The 18,452-nt window shown below is 49.4% G+C and overlaps 1 protein-coding gene across 1 annotated transcript in view; it reads left to right on the forward strand.

Moving 5' to 3' along the window:
• The window catches only part of Cib4 (calcium and integrin binding family member 4), a 57,786-nt gene extending 39,569 nt beyond the window's left edge, over positions 1-18,217 (forward strand). Inside the window, exons 4-7 of the mRNA XM_059248559.1 lie at positions 5,208-5,349; positions 15,239-15,348; positions 16,127-16,215; positions 18,026-18,217. Of these exons, the coding sequence (XP_059104542.1) occupies positions 5,208-5,349; positions 15,239-15,348; positions 16,127-16,215; positions 18,026-18,056 (372 nt within the window). The 3' untranslated portion in view covers positions 18,057-18,217. The remainder of the gene's footprint in view (positions 1-5,207; positions 5,350-15,238; positions 15,349-16,126; positions 16,216-18,025) is intronic.
• The last annotated feature ends 235 nt before the right edge of the window (positions 18,218-18,452 follow it).

Consider the following 18,452-nt stretch of genomic DNA (forward strand, 5'->3'; position numbering starts at 1 on the left):
TGTGTGTATATGGGGGTGGGTATATGTGTGAACATGTTCGTGTGTGTGTGTGTGTGTGTGTGTGTGTGTGTGTGTGCACGTGTGTGTAGGTCAGAGGTCAATGTCAGGAGTCCTCCTCAATGACTCTCCACTCTAATTTTTTTGAGACACGGTCTCTTATTGAACTTGGAGCCCACCAATTCAGCTAGGCTGTCTGGCTAGTGAGCTCCAGGGACCTTCCTGTCTCCAGCTCCCTAGATTACAAATGTGCTCTGCCACGCCTGACTTCTTACGTGGGATCTAGACTCAGGTTCTTGGAATTGCGTGGGAAGCACTTTACTGAGGCAGCTCCACACCGCTGCTTTTTGTCTTTTAAGACCACGTTTTGCTGTATAGTCCGGGTCAGCCTCGAACTCATGGTCTTCCTGCCTCAACCTCTCAAGTGCTGGAATCACGGGCCTGTACCGCCACGTACAACTAGAAATGATGTCTTCATGATTTATTCTGTAACACCTTCCTCTTTAGCGGATCAGAGACATATGGCTCTTCGTGTAGTTCATTATTAAATCAAAACCTAAGCATTTAATCCGAGTTAGAAACATCTGTACTTTAACCACTTCGCAAAGCCTTGGTGGCGTGAGAACCATTTCTCCTCGTCTTCAGAAATTCTCTGCATTTTCCAAGGTTGTATTGTATGTGCCATTATTCTTACTGTCATCAACTCCCAACTTCTGGGGTTCTGGTCTAAGAAGGGTGTGTATATTCCGGGAATTCCTTCTCTGGGAAGATACATAAACATATGCACTAGCCTTATAAGGTCCCAACGACAAAAAGTCCACCTAAGGAACCAATGAGTTTAGTGGACTTCAGAGTACGGGTGAGGGGATGCTTACAGGACCATGAGTGACCCTGCCATACCAGAAAGTCTTTCCCCAGCATGGCTTCCCTATAGTCACACAGATGGGGGTCCCTTTCATTAACTTCCCCCAGCTTTTCTATTTGAACACCCCAAGACCCCCAGGTCATTTGCAGTTAAGACAGAATTGAAGACAAAGGGCTGGGGAGAGTGGCTGGAGTCTCAGAAGAGGGTCCATGCTTTTGCAAACTCCTCCTCCTCTGAGGAAACATCAGTAGCCAACAGGCCCTATCACCATGGTCTCTTGAAAACAGGCACAGCTGGCCTAATGAAAATGGCGGCTGTTTTGCCTAGAGGATGGCACACTGCCACCCCTGCCCGTTTGGTGTGTGTGTGTGTGTGTGTGTGTGTGTGTGTGTGTGTGTGTGTGTGTGTGATGGGTCAAAGGGAGAGCGACTTGATCTTCCAGTACCCACCCCCCATCCCAAGCCCTAACACCACCACCACCACCAACCCCCTCACTCCCAGCCAAGGCCTGCAGTAGAGGCCCCAGGAGAAGGAAGACTCCACGTCATTCCCTAGCTGGAAATGTGTGGTGGTGGAGAGCTCGCTGACCTGCCTTGTGCCTGACTGAGCACAGGCTCAGAGAATTGAAGCAAGGACACGTTGTTTTGTCTGTCTGGATTCTCAAGCCTTCTCGGTATGGAGCAAAGCTGCATTTCAAACAGGAAAAGACCTCAGCGCTGGCACTTTCTTGCTGTTCGCTTTTATCTGCGTTACAAACATTATCTCCAACTGTGGTTTCCTTGCAGGAGTCTTGTTAAGCCATATATCCATTTGTGAGAAGAGTTAATGTAGTTAAAATTTGGTCACATAATTGATAAAGCCACTTAGCTAGGTACTTGGGACATAGGAGTTCAAGCTATCAGCGTCAATTAGAGATAGGGAAATAGGTATTTCTGGGCATGTTAAAAGAAGGGGAGCTCCAGCCCGAAGCAAGTGTGGTTTTTTGAGTGGGTCAGCCTGGACTCCCTTGTGTCCTGGGACATGCATATGATATATGTATATATTTCTCCATAATACATTATCTATGTATGTATATGCCTATGATGCATGTGTAATGTATAAAACAGACCCCCGTGATCTGAGGAGCTTACAAAGCGTGTTGCTTGGTGCGTTCATTTACTAAGTACCACACACTCTGTGACTCGCACAATAGAAACACTGTCTCATAACTGCCAAGGCTAGAAGCCCAAGATCGGGGTGTAGACAGGGTTGGTTCCTTCTGAAGACTGGGACGAAGGGTCAGTTCCAGGCTCTCCCTCCCTTCTGCAGGGTTGCTGGCGATCTTTGACGTTCTTTGGCTTGTAGAAGCTTCTTTGTGATGTCTGCCTCCATCTCCATGTGGTGGTCTCTGAGAACACATATCCACGTCCAGTTTCCCTTTCTAGAAGGACAACATCGTATGTTATGAGGATGCCTCCTCTCTGTGATGTCACTTCAACCTAGGGAATTATGCCTTCAACTCTACTTCCAAATGAAGTCATATTCTGAGGTGGGGTGGTTTACTGCTTTGACACGGGAATTTTGGAGGGGATACAATTCACCTATAACACTGGCCTCCAGTCTAGACCCCCTGACAGAAGACCTCTGAGGGTGAAAGCTTGTGTGACATTTATATAGCATATACCATGCACACACCATAATGTGACAATCACGCTCTTCACAGTTTTCACAACACTGTTCTTTGTTTTGTTCTGTTTTTGAGACAAGGTCTTGCTATATATCCCTGGCTGGCCTGGTACCCCCTTATGTAGCCAAGGCTAGCTTCTGCCTCCCAAATTCTCCCCCCTCAGCTTCCCAAGGGCTAGGATTAGTAGGGTGCACCACCATATTGAGCTTGAATTTTTAGAACACTTGGCATGAGCTCTACCCCCTTCGATATTCCAGTGCACAGGACAAAACCGGGAACTCCAAGCATAATGTTGTATAGCTGGTTCTTCATCCTGCATGGACGAAGCTCTTCAATTGTCCAACATGAATTCACGTGTTTAAGAACGACCCCAAGTGACCTGTATGCTGAGTAGAATTTGAGAGCTACAGAGCCACCTGGAGTGACACACGATGTCTCATCTCAAATACAATGATGGACAAAATAAAAGCGTGTGTTTCAGTGTGTGGCTGAGTTCTAGGAGAATGAAAGGGGAAAAAAAAATATCCCACATGTCAAAACTGGAGAACTGAAGCGAGAGAGCTAAGCATTGGCTGGTCCGGGTCGGGCAGCTCTAGAGAGCGTGGGTCTGTATGGAACAGTGGTTCTCAGACTTCCTACTGCTGCGACCCTTTAATGCAGTTCCTCAGGTTGTGCTGAACACCCCCCCCCAACCACAAAATTATTTTGTTGCTACTTCGTAACTGTAATTTTGAATCGTAGTAACATAAATGTCTGTGTTTTCCGATGGTCTTAGGCGACCGACTAAGGGTTCACAACCCACAGACTGAGAACCACTGGCGTAGATCCTTAGCAGCAGGCCCACGCCAGGTCATTGGCACAGCTGAAGCAGAGAGGCTGAGCCAATCCCCTCTGCATGAAACATGCGCCTCTGAAGAGATGCCTTGTCATAGCAAAGGGAGCTAGAAAGAAACCAGAGAGCCATTTCAGCTGATTAGAACTTTGGGAGCTGGGGCTCTACTGTACACTCACAGCTGCTCTGCGGGTTTGCAGGGTCAGGCAGCTTAGTCAGGGTACATATAAGAACAGGGATTTGAGGGAGGTATGAGTTATTAGGGTTTGTTTTGAAGTACAGGAGAGAGCTGGAGTGTGATAAGGTCTGCCGGGCGGGGACCCTGAGCAGCTGGGGAAAGGCATCCTAGGAGGTGGGAATGGATCAGAGCCCCAGAGAGTGAGCCGAGGGTGTATCAAAGCTGAACTTGCTACTTTTAAAGACTGCCAAGCGTCCTTGCGTGTGGATCCCTACTGAGCTCTATGCTAATCAGCTGTTAGTATAATAAAACACTGGAGGAGATCATGTTAGAAAGAGATTACAGCTTTACAGTTTCAGCTCTTGGTCAACTGTCCCCATCGCTTTGGGGCCTGTTGTGAGGCAAGGCATCATGGCAGGAGGGTATAGAGAAGGAAGGTGCCTACCTCGTGGTACCTGGGAAGCAAAAGTATTAAGAGCTGGAGTTCCATGATCCTCTTTGAGGACACATCTCACCAATGTCCTACGACCTTTCCCTGGGACCTACCTTTTACAGCTTCTGCTACTTCCTGGGGATGAAGCCTACAACATACAGGCTTTGGAGAAATAATTATAATCAGAACTATAGCAAACTCTGATGAGCTCTGCCCCGAAAGCCCTCTTACCCCCTGCCCATTCCTGGGGCCTGGAGGGAGAGTCGCAAGCTGAAATAGCAAGCTGCATCTGAACTGGCAAATGGTGGCTGGGATGTCACAAGCCCACGTGGAGGAACGTCAGCCTAGGAGGGAGCTCACGCACCAAGGCCAGGGCCAGTTTGAGGGAAACAGAGTTGCTAAAATCGCATGGTAATTTGGGACTCTGATTTGATTGTGTGTGTGTGTGTGTGTGTGTGTGTGTGTGTGTGTGTGTGTGTGTTTGGGAAGGGGTAGGGTGGGGACTGAAGCCAGGGCATCACTCATGCTAAGTAAAGGCTCTATTGCTGAGCTTCATTTCCAGCCTGGGCACCTAATTTGAAAACTGCTCTGTTGATTGTGGTATCTGTGGTGGTTAAATAACAACTACCAGCTCTCATTGGCCGAGTTATTTATCAGACACTGGGCAGTTCTCCTGCTTAGTCTTCATGGCAGTCCTACATGGTAGACATAATTATTATCTCTCTACTTTATACAAGTCTTTAACTCTGACAGCTAGTTAATGAACGTATCTATATGGCAGTTGTTCCCTAACTCACGACACAGCATTAAACCTAGGTCTGCTGACTGCTACATCAATATGTTAATAGTTGTTAACTCTGGGGAGTCAATTATAGATATCTGACTTTTGTTTTTTTCTTTATCCATTTATTTTATTTTTCCAAGTTTTAAATGTAAAATGGAGGGAAATTTAATAGCCATAAAAAAACCTCAATAAGACAATGCACAAAAACACACGCACGTACACACACACCCACAAGCCATTGGAATGTGTGCGCAGGAGGAGATGTGGGTGAGCAGAGTGATGTCAAGCAGGGTCCCTTGTCCTGGGTTCCTCCATCACCCCCAGGGACCTGCTTTACCCTACCTTGTTCTTTTTGTCTCAGCCCAGGACGCAGTGCTGACGGCAGGTGGAAGAGTTTTGGGGAGGCAACACCCTAACCCTGATAGACCTTGTCTCCCTCACCCCCATCACAGGTCAACCCTTTCAGAGACCGCATCTGCAAGGTATTCTCACACAACAACGTGTTCTCCTTTGAAGATGTGCTGGGCATGGCGTCGGTGTTCAGTGAGCAGGCCTGCCCCAGCCTGAAGATTGAATATGCCTTTCGCATCTATGGTGGGTACCTTGGTTGCGGTGGTGGTGCTGAATGGGAAGGAGGAGGGGGCCAAAGAGAACCCGCCACATCTGAAATCCAACAACATTAGCTCATTGATGGGATAGTGTAACCAGGATTTATTAGGTCTTGATGAGCATATATCGTATTTCTTAAGTACTGTGAAATAACAAAGCGGGTTGAGAATCTGAGCTCTCATAGACAGAGGCCCTTCCCTCCACGTTATCTATAGAAGTGGTCTTTATTGTTGCTGTGACCAACATACCTGACAAGGAGCACCTCAGGGGAAGGAGAATTTATTGGGGCTCTATTTGAAGGCATGTAGTCCATTGTGGCAGGGCCAGCAGAGTGACCAGCAGGCCGCAGGAGTGGGAATGTGTGGCTGAGACTTCTCACCTCCTCATATGTTGATGGAACAGAAATCAGAAGCAACACAGGCTGCTGGGTGGTACTGCAAGCCTCCAGTCCTGCCCCTTAAGAAACATGTTCCCTCCCCAGCTAGGTTCCTCCTCCCAAAGGTCCCACGGTCTCCAGCCGTGGAGTTCCAGCAGCTGGGAAACCAATGTTCGAACCCATGAACCTGGGAGGGCTATTTCAGGTTCAAATCATAATGCCACCCAAGGGCACTGGGGTCGCCGAGGGCAGGCCAGAGAGAAAGAGACGGTACATACGGGTGTGAAGGACAGGGCTTGTCTGGCAGGAAGAAGATTGGATGGGAACTTGAGAGACATGAGGCACTGGAGCAGCCCTGCGTGCGGTCACTGCGTAGTCTTGAACAAGTCATTTCATTTTCCTGCGAATCTGTCGTTCTATCATCTTGAAAGCGAAGGACTTGAGAGAGATCACCTCTGAGGTCTTTGCTATCTGCCCTTCTCCTTGTATTGTCTCCATAGCACGGTGGGGATACTCGGACCTCCCAAAAGCAACCGAAAGGGGAAAAAAAAATCAAAGAAATCTTGACACACCTTCCAACAGACCACGAACGTCTTTGAGTACATCATGGTAACTCCTTTGCTTGCCCAGGCAGACTGGCATGGATGAGCACCACCCCTTCTGTTTAAATAGGCCATCCAGCTCCTCCTGTCCTCAGACATCAGTGAGCAGAATCATGCAGGCCGAGGAAAACCTCAACTTGCTAGGTGTGGTGGCACACACTGGTAATCCTCACTCTCAGGAGGCTGAGGCAGAAGGATCATAAATTTGAGGACAAAGTGGGCTACCTTGTGAGACCTTGTCTTAAAAAGTCAAGGGCTAGTGTTAGAGCTCAATGGTGGAATGCTTGAAGGACATGCAAGGCTCCAGATTTGATTCTCAAAGTAAACAAGCAGAACTCCAGAACCCTCTCTAATCTGGAGAACCCGGACAACAGGATTGCAGTCTGAATTAAACCAAAAGTGTCAGCACTGTTTTGGAGAACTATAACAGAACTCAACGTCTTGACACCGGAACATCTACAATACCCCAAATAAAATCTAAAAGTGACCTGATATGCAAGAAAATTCTTTTAAATCTTGCTGCCGTCTCCAGAAAGGAGACTGGCTCTGACGTGACCCAGATACTGAAATTCACTGATAAAGAGTCCTAAAACAGCCGCCGTCACTGCCGTCCGCTCCTCAGAGAAACAGAAGCAATGAGAAGGAGAAAGAGGGGATGTGGGGAGGACACGGGAATGGAGAGGGGAGGGAGAAAGAGAAAGACAGGACTATAGGGTTGACTGGATGACTCTGGTGACCAGAGAACCCACAATCTGCTGTGAGTGGGATGTCCAGGAAAGACGATGATTTAATTTAACCCAAAGGTACAAGGACCAAGAGCACCATTGACCAAGGACAGAGCAGAAATAAAAGCTCCTCCGTCCTCTGTCTTGTGCTCTATTGGGCCTTTGCTGGACCGGATGCTGCCCACCCACAATGATGAATGTGGTCTTGTTTTTCATTTTTATGAATGTGGCCTTGTTTTTAATTTTTACTTGTTTTTTAAATTCTTAAAAAAAAGTGTGTGTGTGTGTGTATGTGTGTGTGTGTGTAGTGCGTGAATGCAGTGCTCAAGTAGGCCAGAAGAGGGTGTTGGATCCCCTGGATTAGGTGATTGTGAGCCTCCCAACATGGTTGCTGAGACCCAAACAACTCAGGTCCTCTGCAAGAACAGTACACATTCCAAACAGATGAGCCTCCTCTCCAGCCCTTGATTATTTTTTAATTCTTTCATGACATCACACCTGTACGTAATGTATTTCAGTCATTTTCACCTCCTTCCCCTTCCACTCCTTCCTACTGTACCCTTCAAGAAGAGGCCCCTTCCACTTTGGTGTGTGTGTGTGTGTGTGTGTGTGTGTGTGTGTGTGTGTGTGAGAGAGAGAGAGAGAGAGAGAGAGAGAGAGAGAGAGAGAGAGAGAGAGAGAGAGAGAGAGATCCATTGTATTTGACTGGGATTGCTTGCATGAGAATGGCTGAAGGGTGTTGACTGAAGCATGGGCAGTTGCAGTTTACCGGTGGCTACACCACTGAAGAAAATTAGTCCCGCCCCTCACAACTGTCACTAGCTCCTGACTCAGGAGTGAGGCCTCCTGAGGCCGCCCTCACCCAGCCATGAAGGGACTCTCTCCTGCCGTTCTGAATGTGACCTTCTTTATTCAGTTTACTGATTCACATGCTAATCTCTTCCAGAAATTCTCTCACAGACACACCAGGAAATGATTTTTTTTCTGCCTTTATCTGGGCATTCCTCAGCCCAAGTCAAACTGCCACATAGGATTGACCATCACAACCACCGTTTCCAATAAAGTAAAAGGAAATCTGCTCTCGCTCTCTCTCTCTCTCTCTCTCTCTCTCTCTCTCTCTCTCTCTCTCTCTCTCTCTCTCACACACACACACACACACACACACACACACACACACACACACACACACGGAAATGAAAGGATATGAAAGCTCATCAGAAAAATACAGCTATGAGAAGGAGTTAAATGGGCTGGGCCTTGTAGCGTTGACCTATAATTCCAGCTGCTACAGAGACTGAGGCGGGAGGATCACATGATCAAAGTCTGCCTGGGCTACAGAGTGAGTTCAAGGCTAACCTGGAAACTTAGTAAGTCTATATTACAAAATTTAAAAATAAAAATGAGAGTGCTGGAATGTAGCTTGATGATGGACCACTTACTTAGCATGCAGTAGCCTTTAGGTTCATACTCCACTCCAAAACAGCTGAACAAACTCAAAAACCTATCTGAAATCAAAATTCACTGATGGGCTTAACAGGAGAATTGAGATAACAGGAGGGAAGGGTAAATCTGAAGACAGATGCAGGGGGAAAAAAAAATCTGAATAACAGAGAAAGCAGATACTGAGAGAATTAAAGAACAGGGCCTCTGGGACACACAGAATTAGAAAGGTCAAATATACAACCAGGTGATCCAATTGGAGTCTCGAAAGCAAAGGGTAGGAAAGATATTTGAAGAACTAACAGCCCTAAATGTCTTAAATTTGGTAAAAGACACAAATTCATAGTGAATCCCAATCCAAAATGAAATCACACACCCGTATATTGTTAGCTCAGCAGTCCTGCCTGGTGTGTGTGTGTGTGTGTGTGTGTGTGTGTGTGTGTGTGTGTGTGTGTGTGTGTTTCTCCTACAGCTTCCTCCTTCTTTCTCCCAAGCAGCCCCAAGCGTCCCCAGGGAGTATGTCCTGGATCCCAGGAGTCCTAGCTCGGCTAGTCACCGCCACGGTTCTGTCAGATGCGGCAGCTGGGCTGACTGAAGTCCTTGTCACACTCTCTAGGACAAGACACGCCTCTAGCAGAGCACTGGCCCGGCTCAACCCTTTCATCTCAGCCAACGGTACACAGTTGAAAGTCACCGAAACTTAGCTCATGAAGCAAAAGATAAGGGACAGTGGCTCTATGTCTGTCTGGGTTGGGTAAAAAAAAAAAAAAAAAAAAAAAAATCCCCCAAAGTTCAACGGCTTCAGGTGCCACACTTTATGGCTTCAGGGTGCCTGCCGGCTAAGAGTCCAGGCTTGAGCCGGGCGGTGGTGGTGCACGCCTTTAATCCCAGCACTCGGGAGGCAGAGCCAGGTGGATCTTTGTGAGTTCGAGGCTAGCCTGGTCTCCAAAGTGAGATCCAGGAAAGGTGCAAAGCTATGCAGAGAAACCCTGTTTCGAAAACCCAAAAAAAAAAAAAAAAAAAAAAAGAGTCCAGGCTTGGCTTAATTGGATCCCCCTCCCTCCTCCCCTCTCCTTTCCCACCTCTCCCTTCTTCTTGCCTCCTCCTCCTACTACTCTTCCTCCTCCTCCTCTTCCTTCTCTCCCTGCTCTTCTTCCTCTTCCTCCTCCTCCTCTTCCTTCTCTCCCTGCTCTTCTTCCTCTTCCTCCTCCTCCTCTTCCTCCTCCTCCTCTTCCTCCTCTCCCTCCTCCTCCTCCTCTTCCTCCTCCTCTTCCTCCTCTGCTTTCTTTCTATTCTTTTGTGGCAGGGTCTCACTATGTAGTCCTGGCTGACCTGGAACTCACTGAACTCTATCTGCCCCTGCCTCCCCAGTGCTAGAATGAAGATGAGCACTACCACTCCCAGAGAACCCCTCTCTTTTTTGTTTTTTCGAGACAGGGTTTCTCTGTGTAGTTTTGAGCCTTTCCTGGATCTCGCTCTGTAGACCAGGCTGGCCTCGAACTCACAAAGATCCGCCTGCCTCTGCCTCCCAAGTGCTGGGATTAAAGGCGTGCGCCACCACCGCCCGGCGCAAACCCCTCTCTTAAAGTCTCAAAACTCCAGCCAAAGTTCTGGCCAAGCTGCTTCCCATCTGGAGAATGGCTGGCTGGGGGAGACCCTTCAAGCCGCTGGCAGAATGCAGTTCTTGTATTCATGGACCTTTGGCCCCTGGCTTCATGCTGGCTAGGAGCTAGAGGCTGCCCTCGGCCTCTGAAGGCCACCCTCGGCCCCTGGCCACACAACCTTCCCAACATGGCCACTTGTCTTCAAAGATAATGAGGAGGGAATAGCCCTCAACCCATCTACTGTTAGAATGGAGTCTTCCATGGCATAACCTGACCATGAAAGTGACATCCATCCCATCACACTTGCCAAATTATGTTGGCTGGAAGCAGGTTACAGTCTCCACTCACACCAAATAGCACCAAGTTATACAGAAGCATAAACAGCAAGAGGTATGGATTATTGGGGGGGGGGGCATGAGACAGGTGCTCATGTAGCCCAGGCTAGCCTCACTGCGTAGCTGAGGATACCTTGAACTCCTGATCTTCCTGATTCCTGTATCTCCAGAGTACTGGGATTATAGGCAAATACCACCAAACCCAGCTCCAGACATCTGTCTCTGGGAGGTTTCTCCGTTCACAAGTATGAAGTATGTCCACTGACAGAAGTACGGACCCCATGAAAGAAGGGAAGGGCTAGGATACAGTTAGGAAATTGTCAGAAAAGCCAAGCAATTTCTCTGCATGGCTGCTGAGGAAATCTCCTCTTTCCCAGATCTAAGGTTTATTCATCTGTGCCCATGGACTAAAGATGACTACCCTCGTACCTACATGCATGGCCTATAGAGCCTCTTCTGAGCATCTGGCCACAGGCATCTGCTTCTCCCTTGCAGTTTCTTAGCAGGTACTAAATGGCTCCACAAAGCCAATGATCTGATACCTTGGTTGGATGATCAGCTTTGCCCAGTCACCTACAGGCAAAAGAAAAACAGAGTCACTTGAATAAACATGGCCCCAGAGGTTAAGCACTTGGGAGTGAAGACACTTCTCAGAGACAGAAAAGGCTGGGTGGTGTGGCACTTGCCTGTAATCTAATCTCTGCTCTCAGGAGAGAAAGCTGGAAGAAGCAGGAGTTCAAGGTCATTCTCCCATACATAGTGAGTTCAAGGCCAGCCTGAGATACATGAGGCCTTGTCTTGATGAAAAGGAGGGAGAGAGGGAGAAAGGGAGGGAGGGAAGAAGGGAGAGAGGGAGAGAGGGAGGAAGGGAGAGAGGGAGAGAGGGAGGGAGGAAGAAAGGAAAATTGAAGGAAGGAAGGAAAGGAGAAGGGAGGAAGGGGAAATTGAAGGAAGGAAGAGAGGGAGGGAGGAAGGAAAGAAGGAAGGAAGGAAGGAAAGAAGGAAGGAAGGAAGGAAGAATGCTCTGCTGTCTTCCCATGGTTTTCAGAACCCAATAAACAAAATCCCCAAACCCCATCAGGAGAGTAGATGCTCACAAGCATCTTCCGGACACAGGGCCAACTTCGCTTAGCTTTAGAAATGGGAATGTTCAGTCCTCGGAGGTCAGACTGAGTGGATGGGGCCAAGTGAGAGACAAGACACTCCATCCCAGCCCAGTGTCCACCCCTCTCCAAGTCCCTAAAGCACATAGTTAGTTCCTTTCCCCAAGGACCCCTAGCAAAAGACTTTCAAAAGCTCAATTAAATCATCAGCGCAAATAGATGCCTGGGACTCGTGCCCCAGCGTGCATCCAGGATACCCAGACAAATCAGAATTCTCTTTGGGTTCTGAAGATTTGTGACTGTAGGCAGATGTCAGCTCAGTGTGAGATGGAACTCCAGGATCCTTGAATCTAGTGCCTGGTCTGCGGAAGCTGCTCTGTAAGTCTGGAGGTGATGGCCCATAAGGAAGGGAAAAGGAGAATTAAAAAGAAGGGCAAAGAGATGGACAGAGAAGACGAATGTGTTGGTGATGCTCATGGTAGCGAACCTTGCAGAAGTCCGAAGATCTCCCGATGCTCTTGACCTGATGACTCCAAGTGAGGTTCAGGGACCAGACACATCAGCCCTGCAAGGGAGGGTACAAAGATGCGGACCCTCTGGCCCCACTTACACCTCCAAACCAAATCTACACCTTAGCAAGGCCCACCCTCCACCCCCCACCAATCTCTGCTCCTGAAAAATCTAGAAAGCCATGCCTTAGCCCCCCGGCTTCCCAAACCTGACTGCATCCTCAAATCACCTGGGAGTTAAAGCAAAACAAAAAACAACCTGATGGAATGGCATCTCTGGCTGGCAGGCTTTTGCAAAGCCCCCTGGGTATTTCTAACGTGCAGTAGGTTTGCAGGCTCCTGCTGCAGCTTGCTGTATCAGTTGGGATTCCATCCAGCTACGTGTAGCAGTGTCCCCGATTTAAAAAAAAAAAAAAAAAAAAAAAAAAAAAGTCTGGAGTCAGGCAGTCCAGAGCTCCAGAAAGGAGTCCAGAGTTCTTCATGCTTCCTCAACTGTAAAGTCTTGGTATGAGACTGTTGTCCTACCGTCCTCGTGGTCACAAAATGGCTTTTGTGCCCACGGACTTCTCGTCTTTATTCTAGGCAGGGAAAGTGGCGTGGAGGGGGATGGGAGAAGGAACAGAGGTGAAATTCACATCCAGAGACACACAAATAAGTCAGCTCTTCCCAAGCTTTCTTGGAACGTCACCAAGACACTTGAGTTTATATTTCAGGGGCCAGAATGATGTCACACAGCCACCCATGGCTGCCGCGGAGACGGGAAAGCCATGTACTTTCATCTGAACCCGGGGTCATCTTGAACAAGAACTGTTTGGAGAATGAGCCTCTAGCTCAGCAGGGCCAGAGCTCCTTGAGGCCTGGAACCCACCTCCTGGGCACCAGTTTCTGCCTTGAGGGACATTCTGGCCTCCGTGTGATCAATGTAACATCTCTCCATACCTCCAGGAAGATTAATCACTTGTCAGAGACCAACATCTCAGCCACACCTTCCTGATCCAGTCGGCACCAGCTACGGATTCTCAGGCAGAAAGCAAGTAGCAGATCTTGCCACACCTTCCTGAGACCTGACCCAAGCACAGAGGTGTCAGTGGCTAGGTGAGGCTGTGGAGCAAGCCTAGGGAAACTTTGAAGACTGCTTTGTGGGAAGCTTGTTTTGGAGGGACTTGGAGGTTAAACGTTAACCAATCCAGCTCTCTAAGCTCACGGGGTTGAGAAACATGTGAGAGCAAGCCCCCACTCCCACCCCTGAGTGGTCAGTCACAGGCTGTGAGTTCTAAGACTGCTGGGTCAGCCTAGACTGGGGCCCAGCCAATGCGCAGACTCCCTGGCCCTAGCCCTTTCCCAGACTGTTCTGCCCTTGCATCCCCCAAAGGACAGGAACCACCCAGGACTACATTTACTCTAGCAAATTATTCTGTTTTCAGATGGCTTGGGACCAAAGCCATGTCATTTTCTGTAGTCTCCGCATATGGGAGCTCGGCCAGCAGGATGCCTGGAGACACTGCAGGGGCTTGGGGAGAGGCTGCGGAGTTTCTTACCGGCAGTGTGGTGTCACTGCGGCTGCTCAGTGCCTCCTCCGATGCCTCCGCCCCTTCACCTGGTCCTTTGATTCACTTCCTATGGTGCTCAGGGGTCATGTAGGGAGAGCACCCAAGAGCAGCTAGGACGAGGGCTCCAGTCACGGACTGAGAAACACAGTCGGGGATGTACTGTACCTTCCATATGCTCAGTCCGCTTCTGGGGACAGATATTTCTTGGCTCTGCCATAAAAGGACTGACTCTGTAGTACTGGCAGACTCTGGGCCTCAGTTTCCCTAATAGTCCATTAACTCTAGCTGGCGTTGTTCAAGGTGGGGTGTTATAACCGCTCAGATTTTCATTTTTTGTACTTAACAATGAGCACCTGGTGGAGAACTAAGCCCTGGCTACAGCTAACAGGAGTCTTCTGTATTCCAGACTAATGCCAAGGGATGGCTACGTATTTCCTATTTAACCTTCACACTGTAGAGGTACAACTATTATTCCCATTTTACAGACAGGGAAACTGAGGCTCAAATAGTGTACTGGGATTAAATATATATATTGTGGAGAAGCCAAAAGTAGTTGTCCACAATGGTTCTAAGGCTCTAACACTAGGGATCCAGGCTCCTCTGACTTGTTGCTTTGCCTTCTGTTCCCATGGTTACCTCATGGTCTCAAAGACCTTCCCATAAGTCACTTGCCCTCTTTTGCTAATACGTCACTGGGCAGAGCTCAGCTATTTGTCCATCTCTTGCAGCAAGGGAAGCTAGGAAATATAGTGTTCTGTTTGGATGATCCTCTGCCCAGCCAAACATTGGTGGCTTTCTGTAATGAAGACAGTCGTGAATAGTAAAGAGCACAGATTTCCTGTAATGTCTAAATGGCGGAGCTTAGTCATATCCTATCACTTACCAAGTTGAAGTGGACATTCATCCGCCCATTTATTCACTGAGACTCGGCTTTGTGCTGGGCACAGAGTTAGGAAGCCAAGCTGTAGGGAGTATTGCTCCAGCCTCTGACTCTTTGAGGAAACAGCTGTAGTTCTTGAAGCCAACCCATCACTAGTACAAGTCGCAAGAACCACTGTCCCACCTCCCTGAGAAGCTAGAACACATGTCCAGGTCACTCCAGCAGCTACTGTACAGGACCGGAAGCATCAGATGATACCCAAGCCTTTTGGTCCCAAACCCAGCCCACCCTTCACTCCTCTACTCTGCCTGGCTCCCGGCCACCAAACCACAGTCTGGCTTCTGAGTTCTGAAATGGACATCCCATAGCATGGACTATGATGTGGGGCCAGATCAGCTTAGGTGGGCTTGAACTTTGCCCTCCCGTTTCCTGCCCTTTTGAACAAGCTACATCACACCTGAACCTTGGTGTCCTCTTGACAAAAATAAGACAATAAAAAGGTGGATGGTGAGGATTCAATGATTTAAAAGAGGACTCATCTGAGCACACAGTAGGTGCACAGTCAATGCTTATTGCTATGACTGTTGCCTTACTTAGTATTGTCTACAGCTGGCCTGGATGCTGCATGCCCCGCCAGCTACCCAGCCCCATGTCCCAGATTCTAGATCTACTTGGGGCAAGTGGACCTGGCCTCCCAGATGGGAGTCGGTCCCATGAGCCAGGGACTCAGCCTCCACCTCCTCTCTGCAGATTTTAACGAGAATGGCTTCATTGACGAGGAAGACCTCCAGAAAATCGTGCTAAGACTGCTGAAGAGTGATGATGTGTCTGAGGACCTGCTGATGGACGTCACGCACCACGTGTGTATCCGGAAGTGGAAGGGCGGGGCCTGAGGGTCCAGGTGGCTACCCAAAAGCTCCTGGATATCAGGCCATCTTCTTGGGAAGGGATCCAGAGTCAAGCCTGGAGCAGGTGGCACATATTTCCATCCCCTCCCCGGGCAGCTGCCATGGGGATGGGCAGCACATGGTGCCCTGAGAAGTGGGCACACAGTGGAGAGAACTATACCTCAGCTGTCTGCTCTTCCAATAAGAATCTTCTATTCCCCTCCTGCCTGAGAGCCTCCCATCTACATGGGTCACCGAGGGCAGCTGGGTCTATAACAGCTTAGCATCAGATGAACACATCACAACGTTCCCCTGCCCATGTCATTCATTAGGAACACAGTGCCCACTATATATCCTGGTAACAAGGCATGGACACAGCCCTAAAACCTAAGATGGGGCACAGGCCCACAAGCTCTCAGGCTGTGAGAACCCCCGAGGATCTCAGGGCTGGATGGTAGCACCTCCCACCTGACTCAGGCTTCTTACAATGGGGGGCTCGTGCCTATGTCCAGCGGATGGGGTCTATTGTCCTCGCTGCCAAATTGGTGCTGGGGGACGCTGAGGAGAATCCTTCCAAAAGAAAGCCAGCCCGTGATGCCTTCTCCACCACCTTAGTGCACACACCTTCTCCTCTCTGTGGGGCAGGGGCCCTAAGACACCCTGCCATAGTTCCTCTACACTGTCTGTCTCCATCTTGAGACCCGTCTCCTGTTGGACCCCAGGCTCCTCTCAGCCTCTTTCCTTCCACCAGGTCCTGAGCGAGTCAGATCTGGACAATGACAACATGTTGTCCTTCTCCGAGTTCGAACACGCAATGGCCAAATCTCCAGATTTCATGAAGTAAGACATCCTTTGAGGGTCGGGGCTGTCCAGCAAGGTTGGAGGCAGGGAAGGCTCCCGAGTCTCCCCTGGGCCAATGGCACATCTCAGTCTTGCCATGGAAGTCATGAGTTTCCTGGGCTCTGCTGAGTCTTTCAGAAGTCATAAAACTGAAGCGTCTGAGAAATCAGCTCATCTTGGGGAACCAAGACAGGGGACGGCAGGATCCCAGGCTTTGCAAACCATGTGTGGTGCAACCGCAGAGACATTACCCCTGATGGCCAGGACATCTGTGCCCATCTCCCAGTACCTCCTGGGCTTCAGATCTGACCTGTGTGTTGCCCGCTGTTACCCAGGTTCACTGGGAGCTGGGCTGGGGGCGGCAGGGGACATTGTTCAGCAGTGTAAGGGGAAAGCTGGCAAAAGAAATGTCACAAGAGAAGAGACTAATTCTACCTGAGAGCCGAAGAGGCCTCAGTGACCTCTGCTCCGGACTCCCTCCAGATGGCAGCCCTCTGTATTTCCAAGGCCACACTTGCCAGTCTTCTGGTCCCTTCCAATTCAAAGCAAAGGCATCCTCTCTAGAGATGGTCTGGGCCGTGACTGGAGTCCCACGAGAAGAGGGCTTTCCTCGTGCTGAGTTGGCACCCGCTGACCTGTCTTGCACACTCGCCCCTAATGCTGCCCCTTGGTCTCATAGGCAAGATGATTTTGATGATGATGATGATAATGAAGACTCTTGAGACGTTTACAAACCAACTCACAAAAGTTCAGGGCGGGGTTTAGCAGGGAACTCGGCAGGAGCCCAGGCAGCTGCATGTTCTCATCTCCATCTCTCCCTTTCCCCAACCCATCTTTACCTCCATTAGCTCTACTTCTCTACTCATCCCACATTACCTTCCATTGCACACCAGAAACCTCTGGGTAGTGAGACACAGGGCCGTCGTGTGTCACACACGGGGTCGTCGTGTGTCACGGCCTCCCAATATGTTTGATTTCAATTGAGCTTCAGTGACTCCTAAGTGGTATCTCAGCTCAGCTCTGAATTCCCAGAGGGACTCTGGTCGGCCCAGCTGGATCAGGCAGTCCACACCTCTTCCAACCGTAAGGTTGGAGATGAAGGCTCCTGACTCCATTGTGGCTACTTCCAAGGGGCCGTGGCTAGGGCAGAATCTACCTAGGTCTCACTTGGGATCAGTCCTATCAGAGGAAATTCCTCTTCCTCCACCACAGCCCCGCACAACATTGGCGCTGGAATCCTGTTTGCCTTGCACCTGTGTCTAAATCACTCCCGTTTCTTCCCACTGGCTCCAGCACCCCCAAATTCAGAAACCTTTTGTGTTCTGGTGATGCTGATAGAGGCCTTAAAAAGTTTAGGAACCGAGGAAATAGCTTAGCTGGTAAACCGCTTGCCATTATGCAATCGTGAAGACTTGATTTTGATCCCTGGCATCCATGGTAAAAGCTGAGTATGGTGGTACCTGCTTGTCATACCAAGGCTGGGGAGCCTGAGACAGGGTGGTCACTGGGCTCCCTGGTGCCAGCCAGAGACTTTGTCCAAAAACAAAAACAAGGTATGCCGCTCCTGAGGGACCATACTGGAGGTTGCTCTCTGGTCTCCACACATGTACATATGTGCACATGCACCCTCACTGACACTCATACACACACATACATACACACACTCACACACTCATACACACACACACACACACACACACACACACACACACACACACACACACACGAAGGTTTGAGTTGGCTGGGACCATTACCCACAGAAACGGGCCTGATGGGACAAGGTGGGGACCTCAGGAACTTTTTCTTTCAGTTCCTTTCGGATCCATTTCTGGGGATGTTGATATGGAGGCAGCCTTCCAGTTCTGCAGCCTCGAGGGAGACCCCTGGAACCCACCTGCGCCCAGGCACAGTGAGAGCTGATTGGAAGTATGATTCGTCTGACCCTCCTTCACCTCTAGAACACTGTTTACTACATAAAAATACACGTGTTTTCCTCAGCCCATCCCTACCCACTGCTTTTTGAAAGCAGGGTCCGACATAGGGCGTTGGTGTTGGGAATTGCTCATTCTAGGCGTCAGGTTTGCCGAAAACCCCAGGCAAGCCGGGATGGCGATCCTTTTGAGGACAGAGCTCAAGCCTCAGCCCGTGTCAGAGGAGGGGACCGAGCCAAATGGAACGAAGTTCAGAAGGGAAATATTCGACCTCCCCTCCTCTGGAACTACCCTTGATCCATCGTC

The sequence above is a fragment of the Peromyscus eremicus genome, chromosome 22 (assembly GCF_949786415.1).
Source record: "Peromyscus eremicus chromosome 22, PerEre_H2_v1, whole genome shotgun sequence".
NCBI lineage: Eukaryota > Metazoa > Chordata > Mammalia > Rodentia > Cricetidae > Peromyscus > Peromyscus eremicus.